Source organism: Indicator indicator, chromosome 20 (genome assembly GCF_027791375.1).
Source record: "Indicator indicator isolate 239-I01 chromosome 20, UM_Iind_1.1, whole genome shotgun sequence".
NCBI classification, from domain to species: Eukaryota; Metazoa; Chordata; class Aves; order Piciformes; family Indicatoridae; genus Indicator; species Indicator indicator.
In genome coordinates this window covers 11,671,715-11,689,377 of record NC_072029.1, presented here as the reverse complement: position 1 = coordinate 11,689,377, position 17,663 = coordinate 11,671,715, and the positions used below count along the sequence as shown (strand labels likewise).

General features: G+C 61.6%; 2 protein-coding genes across 2 annotated transcripts; both read left to right on the top strand.

Annotated features, from left to right (window-relative positions):
* The first annotated feature begins 3,548 nt into the window (after positions 1–3,548).
* Positions 3,549–4,673, top strand: TMUB1 (transmembrane and ubiquitin like domain containing 1). Its single transcript, XM_054390207.1, has 2 exons — positions 3,549–3,961; positions 4,305–4,673. The coding sequence occupies exons 1-2, from the start codon at positions 3,549–3,551 to the stop codon at positions 4,657–4,659; spliced, it is 768 nt and encodes a 255-aa protein (XP_054246182.1). The 3' UTR covers positions 4,660–4,673.
* Positions 4,674–5,954: 1,281 nt separating this feature from the next.
* FASTK (Fas activated serine/threonine kinase) lies at positions 5,955–16,641 on the top strand. Its single transcript, XM_054389971.1, has 10 exons — positions 5,955–6,522; positions 9,016–9,486; positions 10,177–10,325; positions 10,725–10,941; positions 11,102–11,261; positions 12,120–12,211; positions 12,659–13,116; positions 13,177–13,304; positions 13,623–13,737; positions 16,543–16,641. The coding sequence occupies exons 1-10, from the start codon at positions 5,955–5,957 to the stop codon at positions 16,627–16,629; spliced, it is 2,445 nt and encodes an 814-aa protein (XP_054245946.1). The 3' UTR covers positions 16,630–16,641.
* The last annotated feature ends 1,022 nt before the right edge of the window (positions 16,642–17,663 follow it).

Here is a 17,663-nt window from a genome sequence, read left to right as displayed (position 1 = left end):
TGAGCCCAGGGCAGGTGAGAGCCCCAGCAGGGACCAGGTTGTCTCCACATGTCTATTGGTAACCTCTCCTGGGGTGTAAAGACACAGCCAGCAGAGATGTGCCACCCACTGGTGACGCGAGGCCTTTGCTCTGTATGGGAACCCCTTGAGAAGGACCTCAGGGGTGACACAGTCACCGACGGGGCAAACCTGCCTTGAGTGGGGCCAGGGCACTGCTGAGGACTCAAAGCAGGGCTTAATGAGGAGGTTTGGCTGCAGATGACAGATCCTTCCTCCAGCCGTGGCACCGCAGAGATGTGCTGATCCAGCACCTCTAGCTCTGGTGAAGACACTGAGGGAGGGAGGGAGGAACTGCATCCAGGGATTGTCAGCTTGTGACGGAAGCGATCGGAGCCTGCGCAGCACATTGGAAAGGCTCCAAAGGTGGCAGCTACAGCAGCCAGCTGTGTTCAGGGGGAAATGCTGTGATGTGAGGGCTCCTCCTGCCAGCAGGAGAAGCAGAGCTGCTTGCTGCTGCGCAAACCCAGCAGCCAGAGGTGTTTCCAGAGGAGGTTTGGGCAGGTGTGCTGTCAGAACATCCTCAGCACGCACAAAACCCAAGCTGAGCACTGCTGTGGTGGACAAATCACAACCAGAAACTTCACTTTAGTGCCAGGATGGACCTGGCTATGCTCTCCAGGCCTTGATGCCCCTCCAACCTTCACCACCTCCCCGTGGCCACCATGGTCTGCCCAGGGCTCTGCCTGTCTCCCCTCACCACATCCCTCCTTTTCTTCCTGCCTTGCTGCACTGTGGCATCCCAGGACAAAGTCAAGGGCATGGTCCCTATCACCCAGGAGAAGTGGCCTCATCCAGCACCTCTAAGAGAAGAAAAGCCTCAGAACCAGTGCTACATGGTTGGAGTTGATGATCTCCCGTTCCCTCCCCATGGGCACAGCCCTGGGTGGCCCCACATTGCTCTTCCCTCATGGCCCACTCGGTGGGGTCAGCAGCTCCTCCTCCCAACCCCCAGGACTCTCCCTTGCTGTAGCTTCTGCTGCCAAGCTGCAGCTCCTGGCAGTAGCTTGCTGGGGAAGAAGATGTTTAGGAAAGAGCTGTCAGCTCCCAGTCACAGCCACCATGCTCCTCAAGCTGTGGATCAGGCCAGCAGCTTCTCTGCAGCTCTTTAATCCTGCTCTGGAGCTGGGAGGTGGCAGTGCATTAATCCTGTCCCTGTCAGGATGGCTGTCAGGGATCCAGGATCCCCTCGGACTGCTTTGCTTTCCCTCTGCTGCCTGAAGCTCATGCTTTGGGTGGAAAACATCTTTAAGCTCATGGAGTCTGACTGTTATCCCAGCACTGCCAGGTCACCACCAACCCATGGTCCTCAGCACCGTATCTCCACTCCTTTGAAACTCCTCCAAGGATGGGGACTCCACCACTGCCCTCAGCCTCCTTTTCTCCCCCAGGTCTCTCAGCTGCTCCTCACCAGTTCTGTTCTCCAGACCCTTCGCCAGCTTTGTTGCTCTTCTCTGGACCTGCTCTTGCACCTTAATGTCCGTCTTGGAGTGAGGGACCCAAAACTGACTGCAGGATTTGAGGTGTGGCCTCACCAGTGCCCAGTCTGGGGGGGACAATCCCTGCCCTGTTCCACTACTGATCCAAGCCAGGATGCTGATGGTCTTCAACCACCTGGACATACATTGGCTCATTCATCCAGCCCCTGTTGACCAACACCCTCAGTGCATTTTCCTCTGGGCAGTTTCCTGCCACTCTGACCCCAGCCTATAGCCCTCATGTGGTTGGTGGGACCCAAGGGGAGGAACTGCACTTGGCCTTGCTGAATGTCATCCAGTTGGCCTGATCTGGCTGGAGCAGCAGTACCCCAGAGCTAGCCATGGTTGTGCTGTTCCAGGAGAACATTGCAGACCCAGAGGCTCTGCAGCCCTGTGCAGACATACAGAACACAATCTGCTCAGTTTACCCCAGGTTGAGGGGTGAGGATCACACTGTGCAAGGGCACAGAGGGAAATATTCAACAGCTCTTGAATCGAGCCAAGAGAGATAATAAAAAGACTCAATCTCTGGCAGCTGGCATCAGGCACATACAGGCTGAACTGAGGCCCAGGATTTGGTGGCTGGGGGTGATTAACTGCTGGGTAAAACACAGCTACAGCTGCCCCCACCACAGCTTCCTCCAGCCCAAGGCCTGGAATTCACAAATCCTGACCCTGTTTCCCACACAGCCAAGGGATTTAAATCTGCTGCGTCTTTGGCATCCTGACCCAGCACTCTGACATCCTGGGATGTCATCATTCTCTCTTTGCCCATTGCTGCAGAAGCCTCTTCTCCAGATTCAGGAGCTTGCTGCACTTTGCTTTCCCTCAGTGGGTCTCCAAAGCTGCCTTCTTTACCTTGGGCTTTCATCTCAGTCACCACTGATAAATCCTTCCCTGACATGTCCGCCAAGTGGGAAAGCTTCCAGGTCTCAGAGACTCTCCCAAACACCCCGTGCCAGGGTTGGGCTCACCCCCTATTGCTCCCCTCTCCCCAGATTTCACCCCACTCTGGAATCCAACCTCTTCCCACTGGGTTTGGCACTAATGAGCAGGCTTTGCTTCATCACAGAGCTGCACAAGCCTGGGTGCTGGGAGCATCACCTGGTTTGTCAGGTCCTGGACCACACGCATTGTTTTTTGCTGGTTTTGAAGGATATTTTATTACTTAAGGAAAGATACGTGTGGAGACTTCAGTGCTAAGGATGCAAAGACTCTTTGTTAGTTACAGTTAACAAGGATGGGCTTAAATTGCTGAGGTGGCACAGCTGCGCAAGCTAATCAATCCTAGTAAACATTTTCCAGCACAAAGACTGCACTTGGTTTTCTGCTGCTAGTGTCTCACAGCAAAGAAGTGAGGGGAATCTTCATTCCTTGTCCTATAGCACCTATTATTGTCCTGGAAGATTTGGTTGGGTTAGCAAAGCCCCAACAGCATCACCTGCAGCCCATCACCCAGAACCTGGTCAGAAAAATCCACCATGAGGTGACATCACCTAAAGCCAGCCGTGTCCTGAGCTGATGCCCAGCATCGTGGGCAGCAGGTGCAGGGAGGGGATTCTGCCCCTCTGAGCTCTGCTGAGACCCCACCTGCAGTGCTGGGTCCAGCTCTGGAGTGCTCAGCACAGCACAGACATGGACCTGTTGGAGCAGGGCCAGAGGAGGCCACAGCAGTGCTGGGAGGGCTGGAAGCCCTCTGCTGTGAGGCCAGGCTGAGAGAGTTGGGGTTGTTCATCTTGGGGAGCAGCAAGCTGCAGGGAGACACCGCGCGGGGCCGGAACTACAACTCCCGGCGTGTCCCGCGCGGCACCGGCACACGCGCGCAAGGCGAGACCGGTAGTCCCGTCGTGCCCCGCGGCGAGGGCGCGCAGGGCGGGACTACAGCTCCCGGCGTACCCCACGGCGAGGCGGAAGCAGCGCGATGGCGGCAGGTGAGGGGCCCGCACTGGCCGGCTCCGGTCCGGCGGGTTGATGGGCCCCGCTCTACGCCCGCCAGTTGATAGCGCTGCCGCCATGGCGCTGATCGAGGGCGTTGGCGATGAGGTGACCGTGGTCTTCGCTTTGCTGCTGGTCGCCGTGGTACTGGGGCTGGCCTGGGCCTCCACCCGCGCCCCCGAGCCCACCGCCACGCCCCGCGACGCCGCTGCGCTACCCGAGGAGGGACCGAGCACTGCACCGGCACCCGCAGAGCATAAAGCCTCGCCGGCGCCGGCGGCCGCATCTGCAGCCGGAGCAGCCCCCGATGAGGCGAGCGGGCTGGCGGCGGGGCTACGGTCCAGGGCCGGTCCCGCACCGGCGCAGGGCCCCCTCGGGGAGGGGGACGGTGACCCCGCCGAGCCCACCATGGTGCTGCGGCTGAAGTTCCTCAACGACACGGAGCGGCTGGCCCGTGTGCGCCCCAGTGACACCGTCGGGGCCCTGAAGAGGTGAGGGGCAGAGCAAGCCGGTTCTCCCGTGGCACCGGGCGGGGCTCTCCCGGCTGGGGGCGGGGCTGGGGGCGGCCCCGAGCCCCGACCGTTGCTCCTTCTCCATATAGCGGCTGGGAGCTGCCGCTCCTGCCGTGGTGCTAGTGCTTGTGCCCGTCCTCGATGGGGCCCCCGCACAGCCTGTCCTGGCAGGCACCTTCTCTTCTGGTAGCGCCCGGAGCAGTTGGTGGCGCGGCGCGCGTGGGTGGTCAGGGTGGGCACACTGGCAGCTCTCGGGGTTGGGGAATCGTGGCCGGAACAGTTGCTGTCCCGGTGACGTCTCCCACCCCGTTCCCCGCTGCAGGGCCCATTTCCCGGGGCAGGAGCAGCAGGTGCGACTTATCTACCAGGGCCAGCTGCTGCGCGACGACAGCCAGAGCCTGGCCGCACTTCACCTCGCCCCAAACAGCGTCCTGCACTGCCACATCTCCCCGCACAGTCCGGGCCCCGCGCCTCCGGGTCCCCGCGCCTCCGCTGACCCCGTGCACGCCGCCCTCAACGTGGGCAGCCTGATGCTGCCACTCTTCGTGCTGCTGCTGGCTGTGCTCTGGTACTTCCAGCTCCAATACCGCCACGTCTTCACCGCCACCGCCACCACTTTCTTGGCCGGCCTCACTCTCCTCTTCAGCTTCATGGCCTTCACCATGTACCGCAGATAGCACGGCACCGCGCCCGCTCCCGGCGGGAGCTGCCCGCCGCACTTGAACCGGGGGGACGACGACGAGGGAGCCAGTGCTCGGGCAGGGGACTGGCAGCCTGCCCGCACGCCACGTGCCGTGCTTCGGGACCGGCCAGCGCTGCCACCGGAGCCGCTGCGGGAGCCAGCACTGTGCTACCTCGGGGAGGAGTTCCGGTGTCCTCCCAGCCCTGCACGGAACCTCTGTCCAGTCCCCGCTCCCCTGCGGCCGGGGACTGCGGCCGGGGTCGTGTTGCGGGCGGGAACGCGCTCCCTCCACCCTGTTCTGATTAAAGACTGTGAACGGTACCAACGGCTCAGGGCTCCGCTGCGGCGCTGGGGCCGGCGGGCAGGGGGTAGGGCGTCGTGCCACGCGTGGCCCAGTGCTGGCCGTGCGCATGCGCTGCGGGCTCGCCCCGCCCCCGTGTGCAGGCACTTGCTCATTGGAAGCGTTCCCCATACGCCACTACGCAGGCTGCTGGATCTCGCGTGCCCGGTCCCGCCCCCGGAAGCGTGGTCCTCGCGTGGGGCGGGGCCACGGCCTCCCTTAGCGCCTAGGGGCTGTCGGGAAGATGGCGGACCCGGGCTCCGGGCGGCGCTGAGCGGCCGGGGCGGCGGCGGCGAGTCCCAGCGCGGCCGCGAGCGCCATGTAGGGCTGGGCGGGGGACAGCGGGAAGACGGGTGGGAATAGGGCACCAGGTGATGGGGGTCTGGGTGGGCCAGTTGTCGCGAACCCGGTGCTGCCCGGTTCTGGGGTCCCGGTACCGGGGGAGAAAGCTCAGTGCGGCCCAGGGATCATGGTACCGGGAAAGGGGGAAGATCGAGGCGGTCTGAGGTTCCCGCTGCCGGAAGAGGGGAAGATCAAGGGGAGCAGGGATCCTGGTACTAGGGGAGGTGCGCTCAGTGTTGTCCCGGGTGCTCGGTACCGGTCTGGTATCCGTGCTTGGGGGGGTCCTGGGGCAAGGGGGATCTGCGAGCTGGGGGCCCCGGGAACGTGGAGGGAATTTTGTGGGCCAAGAGACATCAGGGTGAGGACGTCTGTATAGGGCGGGGTCCCGGTACAACGGGGCTTGTGTGGGCTGGGAGAGCTGTGTAGGGTGGGGGTCTCAGAACCCGGGGCTCTGTGGGGAAAGTAGCTCTGCGGTGGGGTGGAGCCCTGCAGGAGACTCCCATCCTAGGCTTTAGCAGCCCCAGAGCCAGGAGCTGAACGCTGTCACCCCTCTGTGTCCCCAGGGTCTCCCGATTCTCGGAAGCTTGCCGAGCCGCCCAGCCCTCGCCATGCTGCGCCTGCTGCCATGGCTCCGTGCTCTGACCCGGGAGAGCGCGCGGCCCGGAGTCCGGACGGGCCTGGCTGCCGGTGAACGGAGCGGGGCCGGGATGTATCCCGCCTGCTACTGCGCGGGCAAAGGCAAGCAGCGGGCAGTGCTGCTGCCCCTGGAACCCTACGGCCATGGACTGCTGCCCGCATTCCCCCCGGATGCCTGCAGGCCGCGGGGCCACGGCAAGAGGAAAAGCTGGAACTTCATCCACGAGAAGATGAGCTACGACACCTTCTTCACCATGAAGCGGCTGATTGAGCGCTCGCGCAGCGTGGGCGAAGTGCTGCGGTGGGTGACGCAGAACCCCAGCAAGGTGTCCGCCAGCCACTACCCCATCGCCCTCCACAAGCTGGGCCAGCTCCTTCAGCAGCAGCAGGGCCAGGCCGCGCTGAATGGGGAAAGCCGCGGGGCTGGCCCCATGCTGGAGCAGCCGGAGTTCCAAACTCTGTGCCAGGCCATCATCAGTGGCTGCTCCAAGTTCGATAACTTCAGCATCGTCAACTGCCTGTATGCTGCTGCTGCGCTGGGTGAGTGCTGGGGCCTGTGCCTGCCTTGCCAACAGGCTGTCGGGAGGGCACAGCCATGCGCCGGTCTGTGCCCAACATCCAGGGGAAGGGGCAGCTGCCTGCTCTGGCTGCCCTGGAGTGAGGAAGGAGTGGGCAATACAGGAACCAGTGTCTGAGTGTGTGTAGGGCTTTATCTTTAAGGGTGGCCTTGGGACAGAAGGAACTCTATCCTTTATCCTTTGAGGAGGAGACTCTCCTTGAGGTACACAGTGGGCAGGCCATCTGACAACTCCTGGGAACATCTCTGTGAGGAGAAAGGGCTGAGAGCCCTGGGACGGTTGAGCCTGCAGAAGAGCAGCCTGAAAGGAAATCTTCTCAGTGCTCAGGAAGAGCTAAAAGATGGGGACAAGAGAATGGGGTCAGACTCTTGTCAGTGGTGTCCAGTGACAGGACAAGGAGCAAGGGACACAAACTGGACCCCAGGAAGTTCCATCTGAACAGGAAGAGAAACTTGTTTGGTGTGGGGGTGCTGGTGTCCTGGAGCAGGCTGTCCAGAGAGGCTGTGGAGTCTCCTTGTCTGGAGAGATTCCAAACCCCTCTGGCCATTGTGATTCTGGGCAAGCTGCTGTGGGTGCCCTGCTTTAGCAGGGGGGTTGAACTAGGTGCTCTCCAGAGGCCCCTTTCCAACTTGACCATGCTGGGATTGGGGGATTCTGGTGTTGAGTTTTGGCTCTGAAAATCCACAAGCATCCAAGTGTTAAAGTGTGAGACACAAGATCTTGACTGAGCCACTGGTAAGCCTCGAGCCTTCTGTTCTCAGGTGTTTGATGTCAAGCAGAAAAGTTTCAGGCCAGGTGAGGGCTATGTCCTTGGGGGCTCCCCCTTTGCTTGTCTAGGGCATCTGTGATCCTCGAAGCTCCCCCTCCTGCAAGGAAGGGGCTCCTGGCTGGTTCTTTGGGCTCTGCTCTCCCTTCTCAGTCTCTCAGCACCTGCTGATTGTTAGCACCAGGGTGGGGCTGCCAGGTACCTGGGCCCCACTGCCCCCTGCCTGTGGAGGCTTCACCCACACTTTGTGTTCCACATCTGCTGCTCCCCAGGCTCCACTCTTTAGTGACACCAACCCACCTCTGGGGGCCTGGCTGAGGGGCAGCCGCTGGGCACCATCCTCCACTCCCCACCTTCCACTCACCTCCCATTAGTGCTGAGCCGCTGCCCCTGTGGCTGCCAGGGCCCTGCAGGGCACACAACGCTTGATCTGCTGCCTGAAGTCATCGCTCCTGACATGCCAGGGGTGGCCTTGGCCTCTCTTCACAGTGCTGTGGTCAGACCTCTTGACTTTCCGTGGCTGAGGAGCTCCTCCAGAGCTGGAGCCCTTCCCTGGGAGGGTGGGAGGCCACAGCTGAGCTGGGGAATGGGAGAAGCAATGTGACCGGATGAATGCTTGGCGCTGGCTTTGGCACTGTGCTGCTCTCTGAGTTGTTTTCCAACCAAAACTTCTCTTCACATATTTTTGAGGCCCATTATTTATCTGCAGGAAGTTTGAGGTTTAAGAGCTGAACCTTCTGTGGGTGAGCTGCTTTGCTCCACTGTCACAGAGTAATTTAGGTTGGAAAGATCCTTAAGCTGATGGCATCCAACCATGAACCCAGCACTGCCAGGTCACCACCAAGTCATGGCCCTCAGCACCACGTCTACATGACTTTTTGAACTCCTTTCAGGGGTGGGGACTCCACTGCCTTGGGTAGCCTGAGCTAGACCTGGACAACCCTCAAGGGAAGAAATTGTTCCTCATGTCAGACCTAAACCCCTTGGGTAACTCAAGGCCATTTCTTTTGTCCTGTCTCTTTCTCCTTGGGATTAGAGAGCAACCCCCACCCAGCCCCAGCCTCCTTTCCTCCAGGCTCAGCAACCCCAGGTCCCTCAGCTGCTCCTCACCAGCCCTGTTCTCCAGACCCTTCCATTGCTCCATTGCCCTTCTCTGGACCTGCTCCAGCACCTCAATGTGCTTCATGGAGTGAGGGGCCCAAAACTGACCCCAGGATTTGAGGTGTGGCCTCACCAGTGCCCAGTCAGGGGGGTCGATTCCTGCCCTGTTCTTGCTGGCCATACTATTGCTGTTCCAGACCAGGATGCTTGTGGCCTTTTTGGCCACCTGGTCAAACACTGACTCATTCATCCAGCTCCTGTTGACCCCCAGTGCATTTTCCTTCAGGCAGTTTCCAGCCACTGCCCCCAGCCTGATGGAATCCTATTGCTGGAAGAGGTGAGGACAATCTAGCACAGGGTTCACCTTTGCTGTAGTGCTGATCTTCTGATCAGGCTTTGCCATGCTGTTCCTCTTTCCTCCGCCTTGGGTTTGGTCACCCACATGGCAGATCTGGCCTGCTCTGGCTGCAGGCTCCTGCCTGAGGGGGATCGGGCTCTGTGGGGAAGGTCCTCTTGGTGTGGAGTGGGGAGGTTGTTCCCAGTGAGGAGGAGGGGATGTGCCTGTCCTTAACCCCATCCCTGCCCCAGGCCTGCCGGGAGAGTCGCCGCTGGTGCGAGTGCTGGAGGAGGAGTCACGGAGCCGCTTGGGCCGCTTCAACCAGAAGGACGTCTCCATGGTCTTCAGCAGCGTGATGAGGCTGCACCCCTCCAGCCCCCATCCCCTGGTCGAGTCCTGCCTCAGCAGCTTGGAGCGGCACCTGGAGAAGGAGCGGCACCCCCAGACCCTCTTCCTGCTGCTCTCCTACTACCGGCTGCGGGCACAGGCGTTGCAGGGCCACCCAGCGTCCGACCAGCAGCTCATCAACAACCGCAAGATCCTGCGGCTGGTGCGGCACACGCTGGGGCAGGTCAGCGCCATGCGGGAGCACGAGCTGGCCCTCCTGGATGAGATGCTGGCCCTGTGTGCCCAGGAGGCCAACAACAAGGCCTTGGAGGCCATCTTCAGCTCGCAGCTCTTCTACGAGAACCGGCAAGAGCGATTCATCCGCAGCATGGCAGGTAAGGGCAGGGACTGCCCCTGGCTGAGCCAGGTGCTGGCCACTTGCATTGGAGCCTCGTTGCTTGTCCCCAGAGGACACTGGCGTTTGGGATGGCGCCACCAAGGCCTTGCTGAGCCAGGATAGCTCTGCCACGCCTGCAGCGTGAGACGAGCAGGAAAAGCTCTAAGTTAGACTAGGTCTAAGGACGAAATGTTTGACACGGAGGGTGGTGAGAGCCTGGCCCAGGTTGTCCAGAGAGGTGGGAGAACCATCCCAGCTCAGGCTGTCTGGGACTCTGAGCACCCTGCTCTAGTTGCAGATGTCCCTGCTGACTGCAAGGGATTTGGACTGGATGAGCTTTGAAGGTCCCTCCCCACCCAGCCCATTCTGTGGTTATGACCAGCCCAGCCCTTCCAAGGGGTGAACCCAGCTTTCCTCAAGGCCAGGAGCAGCATGGATTTGGTGGGGTTCCTACAGGAAGCCCCCTACTCTCTGCACATTCCAGCTGTGCCATCTGGGTGCATGAGCTGGGAACCTGCCCCAGCCTCTTCCAAGCTCCTGTGAGCCTTCTGGCGTTCAGCAGAGGTGGCCTCACTGCCCAGGTCCTCTTGTCCCTACCTGCCTGTGTGGCCTTCCCTGCCCAGCTGTAGTGGCTCTGGGAAAGCTACAGGTCCCCCTGACAGCCCCTACTCTGTGGTCTGCTCTGCAGAGTGGTTGCCCAGGAAGGCAGAGAACCTCACCCCCTACACCATGGCCCTCATCGCCAAGTACGTGGCCCGGCACCGGCTGCGCGAGCCACGGCTGCTTGACACCATCGCAAACTTCCTCCTGAAGCGTGGAGAGCAGCTTGACAGCAAGGTGGGTCCTGGGGCTACCACATCCCTTCTCTATCCTCAGGCTGGGGCATCTCACTGGGCACCAAATGGGACATGCCCTGATCCCTCTGTCTTATGAGAGGTGTTTGCCTAGCTCTTGGGCCGGCCTTGGCCTGGCCTGGCCCGGCCCAGCCCAGCCCCAGGGGAGTTTTAGGTTGGACATGAAGAACAATTTCTTCCCCTTGAGGGTTGTCCAGGCCTGGCCCAGGCTGGTAGTAGAGTCCCCATCCCTGGAGGGGTTTCAAAGCCATGGAGGTGTGGTGCTGAGGGCCATGGTTTGGCAGTGACCTAGTAGTGCTGGGTTAAGGGCTGGGCTCCATGAGCTGAATGGTCCTTCCCACCCAAACCTGTTTCCTGATCCTCTGACTCTGCTGGCCTGCAGGTGATCCAGAAGCTGGTCTTTCCCTTCAGCCGCATGAATTACCGCCCGTCCAACCACAGCGAGCTCTTCCCCAAGCTGGAGGCCATCCTGGAGCAGAAGGCTGGCAGCTCGCCCCTGGCCACCGTCAACATCCTCATGTCCATGTTCCAGCTCAGCCACTTCCCCCAGAGTGTCCTGCACCAGGTCTTCTCCCCGGCCTTCATCACCAACGTCATGAGTACGTGGAGCCAGCGCAGCCACAGCGCCTCGGGGCCGGGTGGGGGTTGAAGGCGTGGGGAGAAGACCCCCCTGCTGCGGGAGGGCCAGGCAGCCCCGGGCTAGGTGTGTGCCATGCAGGGGTGCCCGCAGCCATCTGCCCGTGCCTGCTGTGCCCGCAGGCAGCCCCTACGCGCTGATCGTGCGCCGCTACCTCTCGCTGCTGGACGCAGCGGTGGAGCTGGAGTTCCGTCAGTACCGCGGCCCCCGCCTCGACCCCCGCTACCGCGTCCTCATGTTTGAGCACGCCCTGACCGCTGATGAGGCCAACAGGAAGTACAGGTGGGTGCCGCCAGGCAGGGCAGGACAGCTGCTGGGCACTGGGGTAGGATGCCAGCTAAAAGCGATGCTGGGACGTGAGCTCTGGGGCTTGGAGAAAAGCAGCATGGGATCTCCTGATTTGGAAAAGACCTTTTGGGTTGTGGAGTCCAACTGTGATCCTGGCACTGCTAGGTTACCACCAAACCGTGGCCCTCGGCACCACATCTCCATGGCTTTGAAACCCCTCCGGGGATGGGGACTCTACCACCGGCCTGGGCCAGGCCATGACAACCCCTTCCCAGAATCCCAGCATGGTTAGAGTTGAAGGATACTTCTGGAGAGAGAAAGTTGAAGCATATTCCTTTCTTGTCCAGGAGCAGCAGAAATCAAAGCTCTCGTTTCTCACTCTCAGGGGCCCTCATATCTCTGTGCAGATGTGCTCAGAAATCAGCAATGGTGTGGCCAGCAGGACCAGGGCAGGAATAGTCCCCTGAACTGGGCTCTGGTGAGGTCACACTTTGAATCCTGGGGTCAGTTTTGGGCCCCTCACTCCAAGGACCTTGAGGGGTTAAAGCAGGTCCAGAGAAGGGCAACAAAGCTGGTGAAGGGTCTGGAGAAGAGATCTGGTGAGGAGCAGCTGGGGAAACTGGGGTTGTTGAGCGTGGAGAAAAGGAGGCTGAGGACAGTGGAGGGGTTTCAGAGTCGTGGAGATGTGGTGCTGAGGGCCATGGTGTGGTGGTGCCCTGGCAGTTAATGGTTGGACTTAGTAGCCTTTCTCAACCCCAAGGTCTCTGATTCCTTGATTCAGAACAGGACACAGGTGGGCTCTCCTCAGGACTGGGGGTCCCTCCCTGCCCCCCTGACTCTTCTCTCCCCCAGTTACAAGGGGCTGGTGGCTGAGGCACTGCGGCAGCTGGTGGGGGAGGAGTGCTACCGGCAGGACGAAGTGTTGCCTCCTGGATACTGCACAGGTACAGCCCCCACAGTGGGGCAGGGCCCTGGGGCTGGGGAGGGGGCTGCAGGTGGGGTTTGTGGGTGCGGTAGGGGCAGCAGAACCCCTGCAGCTGCCACGGAGCTCACAGGATGCTTGAGGGTGGGGAATTGTTCAGGGCACACCCAGATTTGGGCATCTTATCACCACCTTCCCCTGGTGCTGTGGGTTGAAGCTCCCTGAGCACCCCCAGTGTGGGAAGGCCCACGTAGGAGGTCCCTTGGTGCTTCTGGCTACTGGGCTGTCTGGCATTTGGGGTCCCCAAGCCCATGTCCCATCAGCAGGGGGGTTTCACAGGGTCCCCAAGCCTGTGTCCCATCAGCAGGGGGGTTTCACAGGGTCCCCAAGCCCGTGTCCCATCAGCAGGGGGGTCTCACAGGGTGCCCACCAGCAGGGTCTATGCCCAGCTGACCCCAGCTCTCCCCAGACTTCCTGCTGTGGGTGAACCGCTCGGGCACGGTCCTGCCACTCTCCCGCATCCCGGCTGCATCCAAGGCCCCGCCTGCCCTCAGCGCCGCGGCTGCCGCCGCCCTCTCACTGCGCTCCAGCGTCCTGGCCCTCACCTCGGACTTGCAGGACTTTGCTCCGTTTGCAGCAGAGGGTCCCAGCAGCCCCCCACCTCCCCGGGAGAGCCTGGCCGGGCGCTTCCTGCCCACGCTCTGCCCGGCTCCAGGGGGGCCCTGCTACCAGCCCCCCTCGGACTATTTCTGTGGGCTGAGCAAGGAGGCCTCGCTGGAGAGCCAGGGCAGCTCCTCGCTCAGCAGCCCCTCCGAGTGTCTCTCGGCACAGACCCCCGGCACCCCCAACTGCTCCCCGGGGGGCACCTCCGCAGCCACCCTCTTCCAGTTCCCCATCAGCAAGATCCTGGAGGAAGAGGAGGAGGAGGCAGTGTCGGCTCCCAGCAGCTGCCCGGGGCACAATCACAGCTGCTTCCCAGGGGAGCAGAGCCAGGAGGAAGCCGAGGGCCGGAGTCCCCCACCCAGCGAGGACACCGGGCACCCACCCTCGCCACACCGACCCAGCCCCAAGCGAGCACTGGGCGAGGGGGTGCAGGGAGCCGAGGAGATCCAGAGGTACGTGGGGAGCCCTCCCTGTCCCCACACAGCGGGGTGCACCCTGTCCCTGCCCTTCAGCAGGACACCTCCTGCCCTGCCTGTGTCCGCTCAAACCCCTGTCCCCAGACCTCAGGCCACAACGTGTCCCCAGTCCTTGGGGTCCAGCGTGGGGTCTTCACTGCCCCTAGTCCCCCAGCCCAGGGGAGCCCCTGGCAGCAACTAGGCACAGGCAGGGTGCGGAGTGCTGCCCTTCACCTCCTGCTGCTGTGGGGCCTGGGTGGTACTGCTGCCCGGGCAGTGCCAGGGGGGTGATGCTGCCTGCGCTGTTGCTTGCAGGGTGGTGCTGTCGGTCAATGACAAGTGGCACTACTGCCAGAACTCGGACATCCTGGTGGGCTCACGGGCCATGAGGGACAGGCACCTGCGGCTGCTGGGCTACTGCTTGGTGCAGGTGAGCGGGGGCTGCCCCTTTCCTCCCACCACTCCAGCAGGACATGCCCAGGGCTGTGGTGAGATGGGTGAGGGACTGGGCTGGAGAACAGTGTCCCCACTGGGATGGGCCTGGGGACTTCTGGAGATCACCCAGTCCAACCCCCCTGCTAAAGCAGAGGCAGCCACAGCAGCTTGCCCAGGATCACAGTGGCCAGGAGGGTTTGGAAGCTCTCCAGACAAGGAGACTCCACAACCTCTCTGGGCAACTTGCTCCAGGTCTCCAGCACCCTCACACTAAACAAGTTTCTCATCTTCATTCAGATGGAATCATCCTCTTGCCCCCCACCATTTATCTTTTGCTGAGCATTGATCAGATCCCCTCTCAGATTCTCTTTCCAGGCTCAGCAGCCCCAGGGCTCTCAGCCTTTCCTCCTCACAGAGATGCTCCAGGCCCCTCAGCAGCTTCCCAGCTTTCCCTGGACTCTTCAGTAGTTCCCTCTCTCTCTTGAACTGGGGAGCCCAGAACGGGACCCAGGACTCCAGATGTGGCCCCACCAGAGCAGAGGAGAGGGAGACAAGAACCTCCCTCATCCTGTTGGCCACCTTCTTGCACCCCTGGAGACCATTTGCTTTCTTGGCCAAAAGGGTACGTTGCTGGGCCATGGACCCTGTTGTCCACCAGCACTCCCAGGTCCTTCTCCACATGACTCCTTTTTGACCTCCCCCACCCCAGACTGTCCAGGTGAGGCTTGTCTGTGGTGGGGCACTCAGGTGAGGGGGTGGGTGATGGGACAGCCCCTCGTGGCGCTGTTCCTGCAGGAATCTTGTCCTGCAGGTCTGGAGCTTTGACCTGGCCATGCTGGGCAGGGAGGGGAGGAGTGGCTGTGGGGCTGCAGGGCCTCAGTGTGGAAATAATCTGGGGACAGAGCTGGGCCTGATGTTCCACAGCAGGGTCCTGCCTGTGGCTGAGGGCAAGGTGAGATGAAGCTCCTGCAGTGCTGGTTTTGGAGCCCTGACCTCCTCAGGTGCAGCCTCTGGCTGGTCCATGGTGAGAACTGCAGGTGGAGGAGCCCCTGGTACCTCACCAGCCATTCGCAGTTGTTCTCACATCTCCTGGGGGAGTGGAGGTGCTGGTTGAAGCTCTGCAGCTCCTTCAGGGCTTTTCAGGGCACCATCACAGGGAGGTGATGTTTAGCCTGAGGCTGGATCTTTGAGAACCCATCCAAAACACCAGCCTCTTGTCCCTGCTTACTTTCCCACTTGGAGGTAACTTGAATGCCTGTCACAGATCTGCCACAGCCCCATCACTGCCCCTTGGTGCCAGCACCAAGCTCCTCCTTGTGTCTCCTGTTGGTGCAGAGCTCCAGTGGTCCTGTGACCGTCTGGTGGCCATGGATCAGGGCCATGCAGCTGCTACTGGGGACAGACTCTGCCGCTGGGCAGCAGCGGAGCCCAGCAACTTTGGCACATGGAGAAGGGCGCCCAGTGCCACAGACTCCAGCTGCCTGTGGGCTCTGGGGTGTCCTTGATAGAGGAGGACACTTGGCACAGCCACTTGGCTGTGGCTTTATATCACCATGTTGCAGAGCTGAGGCTGCCTGCCCCTGCCTGTCCCCCAGCCAGGGATGGTGCTCCCCCTGTGCAGGGCACAGCTCTGAGGTCTGGTCCCCATCTCCAACCATCTCCGGTGCCGATCACTGCTCTGGGCACCTGCTGTGGTTCAAGGCTGCTCTGGGGGGCTGAGGCCACTGGGCAGTGAGGTCTCTGGAGCAGGGCCATGGTCAGGTCCCTTTTGGTGCAGGAAAACAAGGGAATCCCAGAACCTCCATGGCTTTGAAAGCCCTCCAACGGCAGCAGGTTTTCTCCTTTCTGGGCCTGTCCTTCCTGGCAGCCCTGCAGTGCCTGGTGCCAGCAGGTGCCAGGCAACGCTGCTTTGTTTGTTCTGACCCCACTGCCAGTGCTGGCACTGCCAGGGAGCCAAGTGCAGCCCTGTGGGCACCGCCCATGCCTGTGGGTCCTGCTGGCTTTCAGGTGGCTGGGCTCAGTCCCATCCCTGGAGGGGCTTCAAAGCCGTGAAGATGTGATGCTGAGGAACATGGTTTGGGGGTGACTTGGCAGTGTTGGTCTAAGGGTTGGACTCTGGGATCCCAAAGGGCTCTTCCAACCCAAGTGACTCTGGGATTCCTCATTCCAAGCCTGAAGGAGCTTTTCTTGTTCTTCCTCATTCCCAGGAGGGCTGGGTCAGGACTCCCCTTATGCCTGAGCTCCAAAATGTGCCTGGGGCTAGGCCACAGTGGGATTACTGCCAGGTCCCCTCCCTGCAGGGCAGGGTGAAGTTGGAGCCTTCTGCCTCATCCCTGTGGATCCCTTCCTAGCTCCAGTCCTAGCATGGGGCTGTGCTGGAGCTGTCACTGGGGACCAGCTCAGGGGCAGGAGGGCCTGGAACTGGATAAATGTTCTTGGAGATGGGGTGGCCTTGGAGAAGCACCTCCTGGGTTGTGCCCAGATGGGCTGGCAGGAAGGGGCAGGACAAGACATGGGAACATCCACGTGGGTGGTCTGTCTTGTGTTTGGGGTGGTTCAGGGGTCAGTGGGATGCCAAGGTGGGGCTTGTCTGCTCCTCCTAAGCCCACCCTGAGAAGGGTCCTGAGCTCTGGTTCTTCCCCACCACTGCCATGGATGGGTGGGCAGCGTTGGGCTGGGGACTGGTGGTGCTAAGGGCAGTGGTGGAACTGGTGATGACGGTGCTAGTGGTGGTGAAAGTGGTGCTGCTGGGGGTGGTGCTTGTGGAGCTCCCTGAAGCCTTGTCTCTGTGCCCTTCCAGCTGCCCTACACGGAGCTGGAGAAGGTGAGTGGCATCGAGGAGGCCAAGCACTACCTGCGGCAGAAGCTGAGGGAGCTGCGCTTCTGAGGGACAGACAGACAGCCTGAGTGGCGGGCAGGGAGGGGGGGCACAGTGGGGTGGGCTCAGGTGGGTGCTGCCAGCCCCTTTCCCCTGGGTGGGGGGGTGACACAGGGAGCTGCCCCCCCCCAATCCCAGGGGGCAATGGGGATGTGGGGCTGGGCGGTGGGCACCTGCTCCGTGACGCAGGGCCGGGGAGCAAGGTTATTTATTGCTGTTAGTTGGGGGAACGACTTGAGGGGTTAGAGGGGGAGATTTGGGTGCTGGGAGAGGGGGGGGGAAGGTCCCTCACTGGCCCCCCCCTTGCCCTAGCCCTGCCTCCCCAGCATTGGCGGCAGGGGGCCTGGCCTGACAGCCGGCTGGTAGTGGGGGCATTCCTGTGCCCCCAGCCCTGCCGCTGGGAGGGATGGGGCTGAGCCTGGCCCACACATGCAGGGTCCTGGGTGGGGGGAGGGGAGCTGTTTGCACTGGGGCGTGCTCCCTGTGCTGGGACAAGGGGGTGCTGGGGGTGGGGGGTGACCTTTACAATAAAACTGGTGAAAAGTGTGCAAAGTCCAGTCTCTTTATTGGGACGAGGCAGCAGCTGGGCCCAGCACAGAGGGACCCTCCCCTAGTCCCCCAACCTTGCCCACAGTCCCCCCAACCGGGCCAGCACCCAGCCCTGGCAGTGGGTGCAGGGGTGCTGCTGCCCAGGGGCAGGGTGCACGGGCCCCCCACCCCCCCACCCAGGGTGCTGGTTCTGAAGCTGATTATTGCCACTGGAATTGCTCTGTTAAATAAAAGACCTGATGGCTGGAGGTGCCCGGGTGGGTCCTGGGCCCAGGGGTGCAGCGGGGCTGGGGCAGGACCCGCAGCTCTCCTGCAGGGTGGCCAGGGAAGGGCCTCTGCCCTGTGGCATGGGCACAATGTGCCTGAGCGGCACCTGAAGGCTCGGCCAGACCCTGTGCAGCTGGAGGGGTGCAGGGGGGTCCCTGGCAGAGCAAGGCTGTGACCAGCAACTCTTTGGCAGGTGTGACCCCCCCTGCCTGCTAAAGGCACGGGGG

Coding starts and splice junctions, on each gene's coding strand:
- TMUB1 (XM_054390207.1), top strand. CDS start 3,549: ATGGCGCTGATCGAGGGCGTTGGCGATGAGGTGACCGTGGTCTTCGCT. Junction 3,962..4,304: donor ACCGTCGGGGCCCTGAAGAG/GTGAGGGGCAGA, acceptor TCCCCGCTGCAG/GGCCCATTTCCCGGGGCAGG.
- FASTK (XM_054389971.1), top strand. CDS start 5,955: ATGCTGCGCCTGCTGCCATGGCTCCGTGCTCTGACCCGGGAGAGCGCG. Junction 6,523..9,015: donor GTATGCTGCTGCTGCGCTGG/GTGAGTGCTGGG, acceptor TCCCTGCCCCAG/GCCTGCCGGGAGAGTCGCCG. Junction 13,738..16,542: donor TGGGCTACTGCTTGGTGCAG/GTGAGCGGGGGC, acceptor GTGCCCTTCCAG/CTGCCCTACACGGAGCTGGA.